This window comes from Urocampus carinirostris, chromosome 16, assembly GCF_059441175.1.
Source record: "Urocampus carinirostris isolate Australia breed hairy pipefish chromosome 16, RoL_Ucar_1.0, whole genome shotgun sequence".
NCBI lineage: Eukaryota > Metazoa > Chordata > Actinopteri > Syngnathiformes > Syngnathidae > Urocampus > Urocampus carinirostris.
In genome coordinates this window covers 25,949,799-25,968,630 of record NC_142364.1, presented here as the reverse complement: position 1 = coordinate 25,968,630, position 18,832 = coordinate 25,949,799, and the positions used below count along the sequence as shown (strand labels likewise).

The 18,832-nt window shown below is 38.5% G+C and overlaps 1 protein-coding gene and 2 pseudogenes across 5 annotated transcripts in view; all 3 read right to left on the bottom strand.

The window, feature by feature from the left end:
* The window catches only part of marveld2a (MARVEL domain containing 2a), a 32,179-nt gene that overhangs the window by 1,085 nt on the left and 12,262 nt on the right, over positions 1-18,832 (bottom strand). For all 5 annotated transcript variants that reach the window (XM_088320339.1, XM_088320337.1, XM_088320335.1 and 2 more), the window contains 6 exons: positions 16,646-17,388; positions 6,813-7,030; positions 5,690-5,725; positions 5,447-5,607; positions 2,462-2,633; positions 2,339-2,389 (listed from right to left, as the gene is read on the bottom strand). In XM_088320339.1, the coding sequence (XP_088176465.1) occupies positions 2,339-2,389; positions 2,462-2,633; positions 5,447-5,607; positions 5,690-5,725; positions 6,813-7,030; positions 16,646-17,388 (1,381 nt within the window). The remainder of the gene's footprint in view (positions 1-2,338; positions 2,390-2,461; positions 2,634-5,446; positions 5,608-5,689; positions 5,726-6,812; positions 7,031-16,645; positions 17,389-18,832) is intronic.
* Positions 4,111-4,200, bottom strand: LOC148350845 (U2 spliceosomal RNA; annotated as a pseudogene).
* LOC148350844 (U1 spliceosomal RNA) lies at positions 4,263-4,396 on the bottom strand (annotated as a pseudogene).

Below are 18,832 nucleotides of genomic sequence, written 5' to 3'. Positions count from 1 at the left end.
GTATTTTTTCCACGTCTCCTAGCCAAATAGATGCCTTAAAATACACAAGTGTGACATCTCCTAGAATAGAATATCATTTAGTTTATTATGAAACATTGTATGCAACGAGATTAGATATGGCATTCCAGGGTAAAGACTATGAAAACAAAAAGATAAGACTATCAGGATAAATAGGCAAAAAATAATTACAATATAGAGCTTAGAACACTGGCCAAAGTTTTAATAATAATGTAATGAAAAAGAATAGTGCATTGTTTTAGTTTTCAAAGATGTCGACGATTCACATGTAAATGGTCTTCATTTATATAGCGCTTTTCAAAGCGCTCTACCTTCTGAGCTAATGCCACCCCGCATCTATCGAATGGCGTTGAGGACAAAGAATGAACACTCGATTCCCAAGGTTTGAACTGTGACCATTTGACAAAGCTGATGGTAAATACATCCGTATGTTTGTCTACTGAGAGTGACTTCATACTTGTAATAGCTATGTTTTTAATTTGTGTTCTACAAAGATGGTGACAGCGCCAAATTCTAACCATTCGACCACCAGCGATATCTCTGGTTTTCCTGACTACTTAAGACAGCTAGGAGGGGAAAATACACGGAAATGGCCACAGTCTTATGAAAAGTTATACTGAAAAGCAGAAATACACGCACACAAATATTTAAATAAAAAAATAACAAAAAAAGCAATGGTGCTATGCCAGGGGATGGTGTAATAATAGTACTTAGTTTGCAAAAGTCTGTGGTCTGTGCAGCCCTTTGAGACCCCTTGTGATTAAGGGCTATACAAATAAACTTGACTTGACGCAGTCTATTGTGACCTTTTACAAAAGAACTCTGCTCATAACTTGTTTTAAAAATATTCACGACAAAAAGGATGGGTAAAATGAATCTCAACAAATAAGTAACTGTGGGAGGGAGTGGGGTATTTTTTGATATGAGACACTGGCTCTAGCATTATTTTAATTTCATATATTTTATAGAATCATCAAACATCACGCACTGAAGAATTAGTTTTTGTCTGGAGATCGGGTTTGCAGGCTTTCAGGAATTTGGTTTTAAAATATATGGTGTGCCTCTCACTAAGAAAAAAATCTAAATATTAGATTTCATGGCTCATTGAGTCCAAAGGGTTCCCCACCCATGTGTTAAAAGATGATAAAAGCCTTTTTATGCCACATTTTTGTATTCCAATAACATAAACATGGTAGCCATAAAATATCATCAGAGGATCGTGTCCTAGAATAGTTTGAACAGTGTTTGGAATCAATAGTTCAATATAGAGTCAAGATAATTTTTATAAATAATAATTTTACAGTACAGAAATTAACTGTAGGAAAAAAAACATTTATAAGGAACAGTACCTTTATCTATTGTTTGAAATGTTCTTTTTAAGTTAACATTTTTACGCCAACATTTTGTTTTCTAATAATGTCCACATCATGGCAACAAAATAGCATCTGAAGTAAAAAGTGGATCATTTTCACCCCTTTTTGGAAACCAATGTGCAATATAGCAGCACTATTATTTTGAAAATTGTAATTTGACACTACAGATATTTGTAAAAAAAAGAATATATAAAACTTGAAAAGCACAGTAATTCCTAGTTTTTTGCCGTGCTTGCATTCCAAAAACGTCCCGCAATAGTCAAAACCTGCTATTCATTTAATTATTAATCTATTACTCAAGAACAAACCCAATTTACAGGCTCACATATTTGCTTATCAAATAAAAGTACTGTACTTGATAAACTTTTTTTTAAACAAAAAAGTTCTGTGCTGTCTAATTATAATTTTAAAAATAATCTTGCTGTTTTATTGCAGAACTGTAAAGATTAAGGACCCAATCCACTTTACTTTACATGATACTTTGCTGCAATCATGTGGCCGTGATGGGAAACTGCATTTGCCTTAAGGGTTTTTGTCCTACAGAAACCATATTATTTGTCCATTTCAAACATTTTTGAAAAAGCGCCACTAGGAGTGTGCCAAAGACCAAAATGTGGCTCCGGAGCAAGTTTAGCAGGTGGAGAGGTCCAACTTTGTGGGCGATAGAAAGCATGTTCCTCTGTTTAGCAAGTGAGAATGCATAATACAGAATGGACTATGAGAATCCGCACTAAGTGAACCACGATACAGCAAGGGACTAATTTACAGTACTTGAAATTGTTAAACAAAATTCTTGGGTCTGTTAATAGAGTATGATCTTTGATTTCAATGTATAGTAGAGTATTTGACAAATAAATGATTAAATGGTTCTACTTTGCGGATTTTGAGTATAGTACGTCCTTTTAAGAACGAAATCCCCGGGAAAAAGAAAGGATTAGTGTACTCACATTTTTCTTCCTCTGGAACTCCTGAAGGATCCTGTTGATGCGTTCGGCTTCCTGTAAAAAGGGAGAAAGCGGCGTCAAGTGGGACTGCGGCAAAAGGGAAGCGGGACGGAAAGGCCAGGTCACCATCGGGTTGCCGGGCTGCAGCGGGAGGCCGCGCATCATTCCGTCCATCTCGTCAAACTTCTTGCAGGCGGCCTGCACGTCGGCGTGCAGCTCTTTGTACTCGGCGTATTGGTCATTGAACACGGCGCGGTACTGGTCACGCTCCTCGTCCGAGCGGATGGTTGGGTACTTCCTGTTGAATAACAGTTTTGTGTTAGGATTAAAAAGAAAACAGAAACACAAATTCATTTGTTCATTTAGAGTTATGAGAAATAAGACCGAATAATACACGTGAGAAACATTTTGTTTAGAAATAAAATGCCATTTTCACTTTCATACATACTTTGACATTTGAAGTACCATAATTTCAGTTTCATTTAAAAATTCAGATCCATTTTTGAGGGTGGCGTGCCCAGTTTGAGTTGTCCTTCAATCTTTTAACTTACTTTTACCAACACTGTTCGGGACATGCAACACATTGGGTAGAAGGGGGGGGGCGGGCGTTATGTTGGAAAGTGCCTTTACATTTTGTTATTGTAGTACTAAATTGGTCAAGTGAGAAAAGGCCAGTTTCAAGTACAGTTCAAACGCCCCCCCCAAAAAAGAGGATAAAAAGAAGCATTTAGAGAGCATCTGAGAAATGGACGTACTTGCACGAGCATCATGAATGAGCTAACTGAGGCTACAATCATGATTATGAGCCAGGAGATGGTGGCAGAGAGTAACAAAGTTCCAAATTCTGTATAGCACCTTTAATATTGTGTGTGGGGGTTACAACTGAGGCTGGGTGTTGATACCAATTTCCTAAATTGATTCAATCTCCACTCCAAACAGTTCGATTTGGATGAAAACAATTCTATATAGACATGAAAAAAACTCACTCAAAAATAAAATAAAATTTTGTGGAGTAAGTAACAGGTCAATTTCTTTTGTTGTAACATGTAAATTGAAGGTTTTTTCCCTCCTTAAGGAGCTCAATGTATTTGATCAGATAATTATGTCAAAGCACCCTTTTTTGTGCATATGCGTGTGTGTGTACTGTATTTGTGCTCTACAGTATAAATCTTCAGGACTCAATTCATAAGGAAACCAGCACAGGTGAAAAGTTAATATTGTGATATGTAAATAGCGATTCAATAGCTATGATTAATATTACAAATAACATGAGAATTGTCCTCAAGTTCAATAAGTAAATGAATTGCATTTATATAGCTCTTTTTGAGTCACATTTGCCTGTTCAGATCTAAATGCAGTACATTTAACATTTACTCTTGAACTTGAGTACATCTTCACATGTATCTGATATTTATTAATTTTAATTATCAAATTACTATTTATATCACACTGTGATATTTACTATTCACCTCTGCTGGTTTGCTGAATAACTGAGATACACACCCTAAAAAATAGGCCTTTGGAAATTGCTGTATTATTACAATAAATAAATAAACCTGAAAAACAATCAAAGGATTGCTTGAATTGCGCTAAACTAAAAGTAGGGTGGGGGGGGTTTTTAAGGGTTATTGATCTATCTTCGTTATTCATTATCCATTATCCGTTATCGGTCAGTTCATTATACGCTACAAAGCCTAGGAGCCGGGACACTTACTCTCAGCTATAAGGCTAAGCTAAGGTCCTAGCCCTAAAGCCTTGTTGCGATCATTGCGAATGCACCGTTCCCGGAGGTACTGCAATACCGGGCCGATGCGTGGAGTGGACAGAGCAAGCTCTTATTCCATCTCCGGAATGCAAAAATCAAAAGGCCAAGCTAGGTCCTAGGTTCTAACAACCTTAGAACCACAATTCGAAAACCACGCCGGGTGCTAATCAACCGTGATCCGAGATTCCCACATTTGGGGAATTCGCAGAGGTCAGCTCAACCAGAGTGCAATGGCTGAGCCTCACCCTGGGTGAACCACCTTCATGATCATGGTATCTCCCCTGCCAGGTAAGTGCATTGTTTGCGATGTCCTCAAAATGTTAAATGCCCAACTAAGTTCAACGAGTCCTAATGCTTTGTTTTCCACCACTAACTTGTACAGTTTTGGTACAAGTTAGTGGTGCTCATCCCCACAGTTTTTATTTTTTCGTGTAGTATGAAAATGGTAATGTAAGAAAAAGCCTATTTCAAGTACAGTGAAACAAAGGCTGCACGAGTTTCGGGGAAAAAAAAAAAAAAAAAAAAAGAACAACATACTTCATTGCGATTTTTCAGACCAGTATTGCAATTTCAATGCAATATTTTATTTAAAAAGACAAAACTGCATTGTCTGTGCTAGTTTTTGTGTGAATACTTAATCATAGTGAAATAGTTTAACCTTAAGAAAACAGCGGCCTCTTTTGGGAGCTTTGTAAAGGTTGTGGAGTAGCGTGCTCCTTTGCAAACTTTGCCCCCCTTTATTAGCTCGTGGCAATAAAACCCGAACATTGACAATTCTCATTGGCCATTCACTGCATCACTCGATAAAAAAAGGGGAAAAAACGTAAACATGGAACTATAAATCCTTGAAAGAACCGCAGTGTCTTGCAATTACACAATAGCACAACATCACATTGCTTCATCAACTATCAACTATTTTTCGGTTAATTGTGCAGCCCTACGACAAACACTAACTCCAAAATGGGGAAAAAGTGAATTCCAGTACATCTAATAATTAAAATGTCTTAATAAATTAATAATAATAATTATCTTTTAATAAATGCACATAGTTACACACGCATCATAAGCAGGCTGACAGAGGCTCCAATGATGAAACAACCCAGGAGATGGTGGCGGTGGGTAAAAAGTTAAAAATTCCGTCAGATCCTTTAACGTACATTATTTGCAAGTCTAGCCCACCAAACCTAGGCATAGTGTAGCCAATCAAGTAGAAAATGATGATCCTTGAGACTATAAGGGTGTTGGCAATGTTTTTGAGAAATAGAACTTCATAGGTTTCTCACTAAATCGTTTCGGCCCCAATGGAGAGAAACTGCAGCTTCATGTTATGTCGGAAAGGCACTCACGCAATATAATCCGGCACAATGACAGGTTTGGGAATGTGGCCGGAAGGTATAGCCCCTTGTAGGATCTTGGGGGCCACGGCAATTGGAGCCTCCTGAACGGACACCAGGGATGACTCCTGTCTGGGGGTTTTGGTGCCCGCGGGTACGCCAGGGGGAACAAGCTAGTGAGGGAAGACATTCTGTGAGTTTTAAGAAGCAGGCCAGTTTACGGCTATCTTCTCAGCGACTAGACGGGACGCTCACCAACGACTGTGCGACCCCAAACTCCGACTGCCGCATCTGAATAAAAGAAAAGGAGCATGAAGGCATAATTAAAAAAAAAATCCCCAAAAGTAAACCAACAATTCAACACCATTTGACTTATTTTACAGTATTTCTCATTTATATCTTCAGTAAATTGTCCTTTTTTGTTTTTTAGTAGATGAAATAAACTGTTCTTAAAAAGAGCAGTTACAGGACTGTCTCAGAAAATTCAAATATTGTGATAAAGTTCTTTATTTTCTGTAATGTCATTAAAAACATGGTATATATTCTGGATTCATTCCAAATCAATTGAAGTTTTGCAAGTCTTTTATTTTTTTAATACTGCCAATTATGGCAAAAACTCAAATGTCCCATCTTAAAATATCAGAAAATCTAGAAAAAGCATATTAGGCTGTAAGCCGTAATCAGCTATATTAAAATAAGAAAAGGCTTGCAATATTTGGTTCAGAATATATGACAATTTTTTAAATGCATTACATAAAATCACAATATTATTTTAACATTAATAAAATATATAATATAAACATTTACACTTTTAAAAGTAAAATAACAAAACGGTTGAATTTCAGGACTGTTCCGTATTGCTACAGCACTGGATAAAGAGCCACATCACACGATTTTGTTCCGTTTTATGGTGTTTCATGTGATCATGTTTTGCATAAAAAGTTATGCAAAAACAAAAAAGCGAAAATGCCTCTTGAAAATAAGAATAAATAAAATACATAGAAAATATAATTCAAATACTGTACATGCAAATTATCAATAAGTTTATGGTGCCAAACTATGGCTATGGGTAAATAAGTAAATTTGAGAACAAGCTGGACCATTATATGAGGTTGCCCTTTAAAGCCTATGCCATCAATGGATCACCACAGGATGCGTGCACATTGTTGACCCAAAAACATCGGGAGTAACGGTACGACTTTGAAAGGAGCAAAGGAAGATCTGTATGTTGAGTTGCACTTTTTAGAGTCACAATTTACAAAAACAACACGCAGCTGTGCTGTGCGTTGTGTGTATGAGTGCACAAACTGCAAGTTTGGCTTCGTCACACTTGTTAGCAAACACAGAAGGCGATCTATAGTAAAGGCGATGCTGTGACCTCTTGCGAATTGCTCTGTCGGTAGCGCCGTGCCGCTTCGTGCCGCCATAGCTTGAGGCTGACGCCGGCGCCGATCAGGTAAATGACCATCGTGAGGAAGAGGAAGATGATGGCGGCCGTCTGTCCCGCCTCAGTGCTGCAGAGGCTGCCAACCCTGCCGTTGAATATCGGGTTGGAACAAAGACCCCCGCGAGTGGTGTCACGCACGTAAACGATGCCTGTGCAGAAACCCCGTGAAATAAAAACAGAGGCAGTACATCACCATGTCATGTTCTCTTTCATATATTCAATACATAATGTTCCTTTTCCAAGCAGTTAAAACAGATTTTTCCGAATATTAGCTTAAATGTGAAAGGGACAGTTTGTATCATTCAGAGCCTCCTGTTGGTAAAATAAACTTAACTCATTAAATAAAAAAAAAAACATAAAACATCCGTCCATCCATTATCTGCACCACTTGTCCTCAGTAGGGTCACGGGCGTGCTGGAGCCCATCCCAGCTGTCTTCGGGCAATGGGCAGGGGACACCCTGAACTGGTTGCCAGCCAATCTCAGGGCACACAGAGACAGAGACAACTCACTCGCTCAGTCACACCTAGGGACAATTTGAACCGGCCAAATAACCTGACAAGCATGTTTTTGAAATGTGGGAGGAAATCGGAGTGCCCGGAGGAAACCCACGCAAGCACGGGGAGAACATGCAAACTCCACACAAGAGGATTTGATCCCATGACCTCAGATCTGTGCCGCCGACGCGCTAACCACTTAGCCGCTGTGCCAACATATTTGTCCGCCATTTTGGTGCTAAGGGTCAGCAAAATAAATAAAAGAATGGGCAAAAAGTGAAAAGTGAATTCATGAGTTTTGGTCACTGACTCTCCGTAGTTTATATTCTTCCTTTTGCTTTTAAGCGTTTGTTTTCAGTTGCACTAGAGCAGGGGTCGGCAACCCATGACACGTGTGCCACTGAGTGCCACACCTGAAAGGCTAACCAGTGGCACGCGATCACACGGCAAAATGATAAAATAATGATTACAGTATTTTTTAAAAAATGCGCATTTTAACCTGAAATGTAGACATTTTCAGTTGCACGCCGTGTTGTTTAGGGTAGCGCCCCTCCTCTACTTAATGTGTGAGTGTGTGTCGGCGCCATGGAGATGAGGAGAGATCAGTGTTTTAATCCAGCCACGGAAACACCGGCGCGCGATAAATGAACGAATCATGACAGTTCCTCCAGCGAAAAAAATCGCGTTCTTTCCAGTCATCATGGACAGATGACTGGGGCTTCTATGCAAAAAAATGTCCGTTTTTTTTGTGTTTTATGCCCTGAGAGCCTTGTACCCCACACATCAAGTGTTAAAGGATGAGTCAAGGATGAGTCTGACGAGGCGGAGACATTAAAACATGCTATGCCCAGGGACAGCAAACCAAGACAGACCCTGAAAACCTTTGTCACTGCTAAAAACACCACCACTGAAGCAAGCTATCACAAAGCACAGAAAACCATTTATATCTGCGACCAAATCAGTTGTTGATTCTGTTAGTTTTATTTGCTGTTCAACTGTTTTTTTTTTTGATTGCACTTATTTTCAAGTAGCCTTCTGCCTGGCTGCTTTTATTTCAAGTTTTGATATTTACTGCAATAAGATTTCATTGATGATTGTTATGGTTGTCAAATCTAATCGTTTTTAGTTAATTGTGTATTTCTCTGTCTTGTATGTTACAAATAATCCTGATGTGCTTGACTTGTATTACAACTCGTTTTTCTGCTGTTTTGTACCGAAAGCTATGACATCGTTTGTAATTGCTATCTATGGGCGAACTTTGAACCGGAAACGTATGTGTGACGTCATTGATACTTTCTGCGCATGCGCACGTTTTGAACAAAACCGGGTTGCACCACGAGAAACACGTGAGACGCTAGGACCTTTTGTATTCGTCTACCTCACTGCGCAGTGAATAAATTCTAAAACTACATTTTGCCTCTCTTATTGATCACTTGGGGTTAACCTACGAAAATATTAACCCTAACATTTTTGGTGCCGAAACCCGGGATGATACGTAGTATTTTGAAGTTGAAAACGAAAAAAAAAACCAATCCAGTTTACCACGTGGTCTAGAACAAAGGAAACTTTTTTTTTCGGGATCAACTTCGAAGTCAGCGGCATCGTCAACGAACCAGGATGAAGTGATCGGTAAGAGATGCATTTTAATATAAAAATTTGGAATAATTTTAAGAACGAAGCCATTTTTATAGAAAGATAAAATAGAATATGACCCAGAAGAGTGATCGTAGTGTTAGACGGGCGCCATATGTGGGCTTTTGAGAAGCCATTACAAACCTTAGCTAAGTAAATACCCATAAGGCATCAGAATAAAATACGAAGTATTTTAAATACTCAAACTTTTTGTTTGAGACGGGTGGATGATTGCCTCGGGACGGGAAATGTCAATGCTAACCCATGTTTGGGACGATATGGAAAAAAGAGAAAAAATAAAAATGTTAAAAAAAAAAATACGGAGGAGGGGTACAGAAACGACCCTCCAACTTTTTTCCATGGTCGCTTTGTCGGGAAACAAAGGACCAGATCCCTCTGTGGTCATATAAAATAAAGTTTAAGTAAACTGCATGGCTTAATTAAAAAGTGTACACGGTTTAAAATTAAATTAATTTTTTTTGTGTGGGCCCACTCTGTCTTGTCAAATGTTTTATGTTTGTTCAATGTGTAAATGTTTGTAGTCTTTCCTGTATTCTTTTTTTTTCTTGTTTTATGTTTGTTTGTACTGTTTTTTTAATCAGCCCACGTAACTGAAAAGAAAGAAAAATAGGAAAATACGAAGAAAAGTGCCGCAAACGAGAAAGCGCGCGCATTTTCAAAAGGGAAACGGAAGCGCACATTGCAACGAGAGAAACGTTATTTTTTAACAGTAAGACCGTTTAAAATATGTTGTTTTTGGGTGGAACCGATAGAACATTGCGTTAGGAATCGAAAACGTTCGTTTTTTGGGAAATCGGCGTTTGGCGCTAACGGTGTACAACATAACGCCTGCGGGCCTAAGGGGTTCCAAAAAATATTTTTTTTCGGTCCGAAATTTTTTTTTGTTTTTTCAATTGGAAAACGATAAATTTAGGTGTGCTAAGTTTAGAAAACTTATGTTTGAGTTATTTTAGATGCGTTAAAAGAAGTTAATGCCAGAATAACACTTACCAAAGATACAATAACAAAAATAAAGATAGAATATTCCGGTTTTCAGTTCTAAATTAGAAAATTAAGGACTGCAAAGACGGGGGAAGTTATTGCCAAATTAATACAATAAAAAAAATTTTTTTTATTCGATGAATTTTTTCTTTTTATAAAACCAGGGTTGTTGTATTTTTGTTTTTCTCTTTTTAGTTAAAGGAAGAAAATGGGTCAGACCAATAGAGATAAAAGGTGTTTTGTACAAAATTATCGAAATAGAGCGAATAATTATTTTCAATGAATATGGAGAGAAAATTCATTGAGGGGAATAAAAATGATAAAATGACTCGTAGATCAATACACGTCATTTTTATCATTTAGGCTGGTAACCTGAAAAGTGTTATGTAGGGAATGTATTGTTGGCAAAGCATGTAAGGAAGTTGTTAGATGGGGCGGCAGTGGCTCAGGAGGTAGAGGACTCGTCTTGGGATCAAGAGATCGCAGTTCGAATCCTGGCTCCTCTGTGTTACATGTCGAAGTGTCTTTGGGTAAGACACTGAACCCCTAATACCCCCAATAAGCAGGTTAGCGCCTTTCATGGCTGCACGGCCGCTATTGGGAAATGTGAAGCACAATGTAAAGCGCTTTGGGGAGTCTAGACTTGAAAAGCCCTTTATAAATGCATTTCATTTCATTAGATGGACAGTAAAAGTTCGAAGTTCTGAAAAAAGGTTTTAAAGGAAGTAGGCACGAAGATTAGATTGAAGGCTGAATTAGTTCACGAAAAGATGAGGAAAGGAAGAGACACAAGATGTGGACTGATCAGAGCGAGAAAAGAAGGATATTGCAAGTAGATAAGAGTTGGTAAAAGGAAGTAAAAAAAAAAAAGGGTAAAGAAAGTGAATCGTTAAGGGAAAGAGCAAGTGGAATACAAGTAAGAGGAAGAAGGAATGTAAAAGGGAAAAGTTATTTAAAGAAAAAAATAATTCGCTGAAAATTGGATATGAAAAACTTGAGACAAAAGTATGAAAAACATCACATTAGTGTTTTTGGAGTTCCTCATAGTCTTGAAAAACACTATATATGCAAACCATTTATAATAAGAATATACCTTTACCGACATAGTTACAAAATGGGTTAACATATTGTGACTGACAATGAAAATTGGCATTACACTCCATCTACAAAGTAAGATAAAGGAGCAGAGAAGGTAAGGTTATAGTTATAATTGATACAATATTTGCACAAAAATTAATTGCATGTAAGACGTTACATGCAATTGAGGTTTGTGTAATATGCATTTGGTGAATAGTCATCATAATTTAAAGTTGTCAGCATTGTGCAAAACATGTGACAGTATTATTATAGATGAGCTATACAAATTAACGGAAATTATTTAAATGATGAAAATCTAATTGAAGGCAAATGAACATAGATATATTATCGAACACTTCATTATTTTGTTGCCATAATGGGAAATATTATAGACTAGAATATTGTTAGGGAACTATCGTGAAAACACTAACTACGGTAAAGTTTGATTTTACAGTAAAAGTGTTGCACTAACAAGGTTTTGAGTTCTAGAATTTTGGTTCTTGTCTCATTTGGACTCAACAACTCGCTGAGGAGAAAATGGGAGGAAGAGCGATCAGCGAAAGGTAGCACTATTAACGATGATGAAGATATTACATGTGATGAAAATGGTAAGTGAAAAATTTTTATGATATAAAGGAATATGTCATCAATAAAGGTGTTACAGGTGAGAACCAGAAAAGTTTTGTGTTCATATTCGGCCGGTATGAACGATAACTATGAAGCGTAGATCTCATCCTATCAGGTACACCGCTTGTCCTCAATGGGGTATCAAGAATGTTGGAGTCCATCACAGCGACCGTCGAGCAGCGATTGGAGGACACCCTGAACTGGTTGCAAGCCAATTGCAGGGCACACAAAGATAGACAATTCACTAGCTTATTCACACGTAGGGAAGCTTTGGACCAGCCAGTCCACATGAAATGCATGTTTTTGAATGAGGTAAGTAATCCGGATAGCCGGACTGAAATAATGAGATCATGCAGGCTCCACACCAGAGCCCTGTGGCTGACTTGGAACACACACACCTGTTCCCAGGTCCTTAGTAATGCAGCACACGTGCTGGCCAATGCGCCACCGTGCTACACACACATATATTATATATATATGAAACAATTTTAATACTGAACTATCAATAATTATAATATAATAGGGATTTTGAATTCCCTGTACTAGCTTGTTAAAAGATTTATAGATCTTGGGAGAGATCTAATAACCCTGAAATTTAGTGATACGAAGATCGAACTTATGAATCGGTGACAACAGGGGTCAGCAATAAATGATTGGTGAAAAATTAATGCCATTGATTGCGAAAAACTAATGGAATGGTAGCTGTACGTACGTAGTGTGGTTGCACAGCAGCTTTTTATTGGTCGGGACAAAATCGGGCTTGTTGATTGGCTCGCGTTTTGCCTCAAGCACGTACGTCGTGGATGAACATACGCACACGTTGTACACCACTACTACTACGCTGTATTGATTGTAATCTTCGCACGGTTATGGGACCGAAGGAAAAAATGGTTAAATTAGATTAGAGGGATCAGTTTGTTCGACCATATTGACACGGCTAGTATACCATTGAATTACCAATTAATGGCTAGAAATCCAATAAATACCCATTAATTGGCCTTGCTGAAAAAGAAAAAAAACAAAAAATTAATTTTAATTTTTTTCGCACTTGGATATTGATTTTTTTCCAAAAATCAATTACTGATGACCCCTGGGTGACAAATATAGTAGATATCTGCGTATTCTTTCAGTTTTGATCATCGAACTATTAATTTATTTTCTGCATTTGTTGATGGTAATTGTAAATAACAGGCTTGTCTTTTTTTCCACTTTTCTGCTTTCTGTACTCTCTTTAACATCTTAGTAGTACATAATTGGTGACATCAATCATCAAACCAAATGAGCCGTAAAAGCAAGCTCTCTTTGATGCATTGAACAAGGAAAAAAGCCGTTTGTCTAATAAAAAGACTGACCTTCGCGCGACAAGAATTACCAACAACAATGACGTAATCTCGAAGCGATGAGATCTCGTTAGCTAAGATCGGCGTGCAGGAAAATAAAACTCGTATAACAAAAACTCGTACAGAAAATAACGATTAGGTTGTAATGTGATAAATCTTTGTTAAAGAGTAACTAAACTAAATGATAATGACAATTTAAGGGAAAAGGTTGCGTCCCCAGCATAAATGACGTGGGGAATTGAAAACAATGAGTGTATAATACAAGATAACTATACAGAATAGTTTAAAAAGAAAGAATATTTGAGTAACAGAACTAATCATTTTTTGTTGAATATGCAAATAGCAAAAGGGTAATAACTTTAAGACATGTAGTTTTGCTCCTGATAAAGCAGGGACGAAAAAAGCAATGAAGATGAACGGAAAAAACGTCCATAATTTTAGTGTTCATCTTCTCGTTCGTAAATGGACAAATTCAAGAGGCGTAATATGTGAAGGTTATTTCCTTAGTTGTTCTCGTATTCAATAATAGATTACTCTGAATAGGTAATTCGAACCATTTCAAATAATCAAAATTTTGAAAGAAGTTTGAAAATGACAACAAATTAACACAAAAAAGAATTGGAGACTAGAAATCATAACGTAGCTGAAGCTATTTCAGTCACTGAATCTATTTTTTTTCTTTTAAACAGGAAAAAGAGAAACAAGTAGCAATAGTTGGACCAGATCGTTAATTTGTTTAGCTTTAATCACAAGGGATCTTGAAAGGATGCTTAGAACAAAGACTAGTGCGTAGAAACGAAGATTGTTGCGCAGAATAAAAGATAATGAATAAACAAAATGGATACACTCAACAAGATAATTCATAAGTGACGGGTATGTATTGCTCTATATTGGATCAATAACAAAAGATTGATTATGATTACAGAGAGAACAAAATACAATTAGAAAACTTATGACATTAAGTTCGATTTGGCATTTTTGAGAATTTTTTTTTTTTCAGATCTTTTGAGATTTTTGATATTTAGTGTGAGAATTTGGAATTTTGACAAATTTAGCCCAAAGGAAATTGGGAGGACAATTGATTACACACTGAATTTTTTTAGAATGAGTATTACAATTGACAAATGTGTAACAAATGCTGACTTTTGGTTAAGTTAAAAGGAAACGGTTTCTATGGAAGAGCATTTTTAGAACACAATGAGAAACTGATCAATTTTGAAGAGGATAACGGATTAGTTGATTTCGAGACATATCGGGCTAATTTAAGAATAATTGCATGGGAAATAAATGGATAGAAATTAATTAAACCAAGATAATGTCTACGAGTACTTAAATTTAGAGAAAAATTTAAGACATTGAATAATGCGGCCAATTTATTAAAAAATCCCACTACATAAGCACAATGGAATTAACGAGACTCTTAAGTGTCTGAATTCCACCAAAAGACTCTTTTTGAAAGTCCATTTACTCTTCAAAGGACAGAGAAAATGCCCCCCGTGCCAAAGCCCCCCTCAGATCTCATCCCCCTTCACAGACCCCTCCAAGCAGGGTCCACCCGAGCGCCCGAGCCAGCAGGCCTTCGTCATCGAGTTCTTCAACGATAACCCTCACCAAACTGGAGCGACGCAAAGGTGGCGATTGCCCGGTGTCTATTCATGGCCATGTGGCCCCGACCCAGCAGGTCACTGTGCCGCTCAAAGGCCCCGGGGGCCATGGAGTTATCCAGAGATCCAGTTCTCTAAAATGGGAACATGCTGGTGCTGAGACCTCTCGCTCAACTTCAGCCATCTATGTTCGTCATTTCGGCAGTGTCGGAAAGAAGTCCTACCGTTAAAGACCATATACATTTTGCTAGTAATAAAAGGTGTGGGGATTCTTACGGTGCTCATGCTCATGAAAAACTGCATCAAAAGCTGCCAATAATGCCTTAATCTATTCTTCCGAAAGAATAGGCATCAGATTTTACAATGATATCTAGAGAAATGGTCGTAAAAGTACCAAAATGAGAATTCTAACAACTAAGGGAGGAAATAAGATAAGGTACAATTTCTTCTTGCGTAACGTTGAAAATTTTGGACTTTGCGGACTGCTTTGTTTTATTGGTATCAATTCCCATACACCATATTTAAATGGACTTAGACAACATTGTCTAAAAGAACTTATCCCTACCAACAAAGGGAAACCTCTCTATTGCACACGCGAACATCTGAGTGGGTAAGCTAATCGAGTCCCGCTCACCAAGTCATTCAGGCCCTGTGGAGACCAACGCACAGGCAGGGTTTTTTGTTTTGTGTTTTTTGTATTATGGTTTTTGTTTGTTTTATCTGTGATTCTTATAGTTAACTATCGCACATGACTACAACGTTTTCTAGCATAAGAAACACTCTCGACCTCACGAAAATGAGGTGGGAGGAGGGGAATTTTTCTCCTTTACGAAGGTTTTTCGCCCCTCCACGAAACTACTAACCTGTTGTTTTTCTTAATGTGTTAACTTGAAAATCTCTGGTACTATCACTGATATCCTTCGAAATCCACAACAGGGGGGAAATGTCAAATCTAATCGTTTTTAGTTAATTGTGTATTTCTCTGTCTTGTATGTTACAAATAATCCTGATGTGCTTGACTTGTATTACAACTCGTTTTTCTGCTGTTTTGTACCGAAAGCTATGACATCGTTTGTAATTGCTATCTATGGGCGAACTTTGAACCGGAAACGTATGTGTGACGTCATTGATACTTTCTGCGCATGCGCACGTTTTGAACAAAACCGGGTTGCACCACGAGAAACACGTGAGACGCTAGGACCTTTTGTATTCGTCTACCTCACTGCGCAGTGAATAAATTCTAAAACTACATTTTGCCTCTCTTATTGATCACTTGGGGTTAACCTACGAAAATATTAACCCTAACAATGGTAGCTTTCCATATCACTTGGTTTTTGATTGTAGTTCAATGTTGATAAAGAATGGTTGATTCTGGTTGATTCTTGTTGTAAAAAGTCATGGATGTCTATAGGCCTTTCCACATGTTGCTCACATTCATTTCTTAGTTTATTGATGAACAAGAATAGTGAAAGAAATTGGTCAGTTATACGATTTCAAATGTATATCCACATTGTATATTTGGATTGGTGTAAAATTACAGCTCTGTTGGATATAAAAAAATGTTGTGCGAGTCATTAATCTTGGTGTGGCACTCTGATTTACAAGGAAATTTGAAAGTAGCACTCCACACCAAAGAGGTTGCTGACCCCTGCACTAGAGCATACAGTCATTGTTCTATCATACACCAGAGGGGTGGAGAGTGATTTAATGCTCGTTCCACGTTTTTTTTTGTTAGTGCAGCCTGAAAATTTTAAAAGTAAGAAAATTACTCTTTCAAATAGAGCCCAAATGCCAATCGAACTCCCAAAAAGATGAAAAAAGAAGAATTTATTTGTACTTGAGAATTGAGCTGAGGCTGCGATAATGACTTTAAGCCAGGAGATGGCGGCAGAGAGTAGCAACATATCACATTGCGGACATCACCTTGAAGAATATTATATTTTCTGAAATCCTCTATGTCACATTTTGCCGAATTCAGAGTCCTACCTGCGGCCATGTAGAGCACGGCGAGCACCAAGTTGATGACAAACTCTGTCAGCGGCCACCAGGTGGAATCCAGCAGGATGGTGCGGTAATACATGGTCATGCCCAGCACCAGAACGATGACGGTGACCACCCACGCCAGGCCTGCAATCACCAGGACAAATGGTGTTTTGGGGCCTGTGTAGGGGGTGCCCCCCATGCCGGCACCGAAGAAGCCGCCACCGTATGCACCGCCCGGCGACGAGTAGCCGAAGAGATTGGACCATTCGTTGTCTTTGTGGATGTAAGCGCAGACGCAGGCAAAAACGGCAGCGCCCAGCAGGAGCTCCACGCATCCCAAAATCCTCAGCAACCCCGCCCAGGACTTCATGTAAGCGTAGCGTTGATGGTACTCCTCTACGCGTTCGCTGTAAGTCAGCGCCGTGCGATACGTGTGGCCCGAAGCGGATGCCGACTCTCCCAAGTCCAGGAGCTCCTTGCCCGAGTTGTAGCTACCGGCCGAGCCTCCATAAGGGTCCCGATAGGACCCGGGAACCGACGGGGTGTGGGGTGGCGAGCAGCGCACGCCCTCGCTGGTTTGATTGTTATTGTTGTTACATGAGGACGCCGGGGGATCCGGCCAAGCCCCTTTTTTGCTGCTGCGGTCGCTGGCCCGGAAGAAGTTCTTCCAAGAGTCTGGAATGAAGCGGTGCACCGGTTTGATGTCAAGGGCCGGGTCCAGCTCCTGATCAGTGGCAACCCCTTCACTGCAGGCGGATCGAGACAACCAACATCAATTAGTTGAACAAAAGTACTTTGTAATTGAGTATGTGAAAAAAAAGTTTAAAAAAATCTCTAGCACATTTCTGTCAAAAGTTATTTTAGTTCTTTTTTAAATCAATACAAAATAAATGCTCCTTCTCACAGTCTCACTGCTAGAAGGCAGTAAAGATGTAAAAAAGCTGTCATCCACTATGGTTTCATGTTAAAGATAATATTATGCAGTATTTTTTCAGCTTTAGTATACCCAGCCTAGTAGTTCCATTTAATGCTATTGCCCGTTCACCACTGGAATTACTATTTTAAATTTCTTAAAGCAGTGCAACAATTGAGAAAAGTGTATTTTTAGTCATAGCACCCACTTGAGTTTTTTTTGTTTGTGGTGAGTTTGTTCCAATGTAAAGCTGCATTTACTTTTAAAAGAAACAAATTTCAATGTTTTCTTTTTCTTTTTTTTGTGAATAAATGTGTTGTGCTTAGAAAATACACCGTATTATCCGTGATTGTAATTTGTAGGGTAGGCAACAAATGTAAGCTGAATGATAAATTATAGCACTGAAAAACAAAGCTAAATATTTGGCTTTTTTTTTTTACTGATCAAATGTCACTAAGAATTTAAAGAGTTCAAAGAGGCAAAATGCAAGGCTTTGTTAAGTCAAGTCATTTTTATTTGTATAGCCCTAAATCACAAAGAGTCTCAAAGGGCTTCACAGATTATTACACTATATTACACAGACTATTTTTCAGCCGACGAGAAGAGTAGGTTATTCATATGCTATGGAGTAGAAGTGAGTTTTAAGCTTATATTTAAACATTTCCACTGAGGTTGCAGATCGGATCTCAGGGGGAAGAACATTCCACAGCACCGGTGCCCGGATGGAGAACGCTCTCGAACCAGCAGAACACTTCTTTGCTCTTGGGATCACCAGAAGACTGGCACTCTCAGATCGTAGGCTTCGGACCGGGACATAGGGGGAAATCAGATCTGAAAGATAAGAGGGAGCAAGTCCATGTATGATTTTGTATAATACTAAGAGAACCTTGAAATCACATCTAAGGCTAACTAGGAGCCAATGCAGGTTAGCCAACATCGGTGTTATGTGATCGGACTTTTTTGTCCTAGTTAAAAGCCTCGCTGCGGCATTTTGTACCAGCTGAAGAGACTTGATTCTAGACTTCGGGAGACCAGAGAGTAGTGCATTACAGTAATCGAGACGGGAGGTAACAAACGCATGAATTATAATTTCCGCATCAGACTAAATTTTTAACTGAGTCACTCTGTGTGATGTGACATTTGTCAATGTTCACAGCAATTTTTGAGAATAAGTCACGGCATTTAGATGGACCGATGACTAACATTTCGGTCTTTTCAGAGTAAAGACGCAAGAAATTGAGTGACATCCACTCTTTTATCTCAATGAGGCAGGCCTC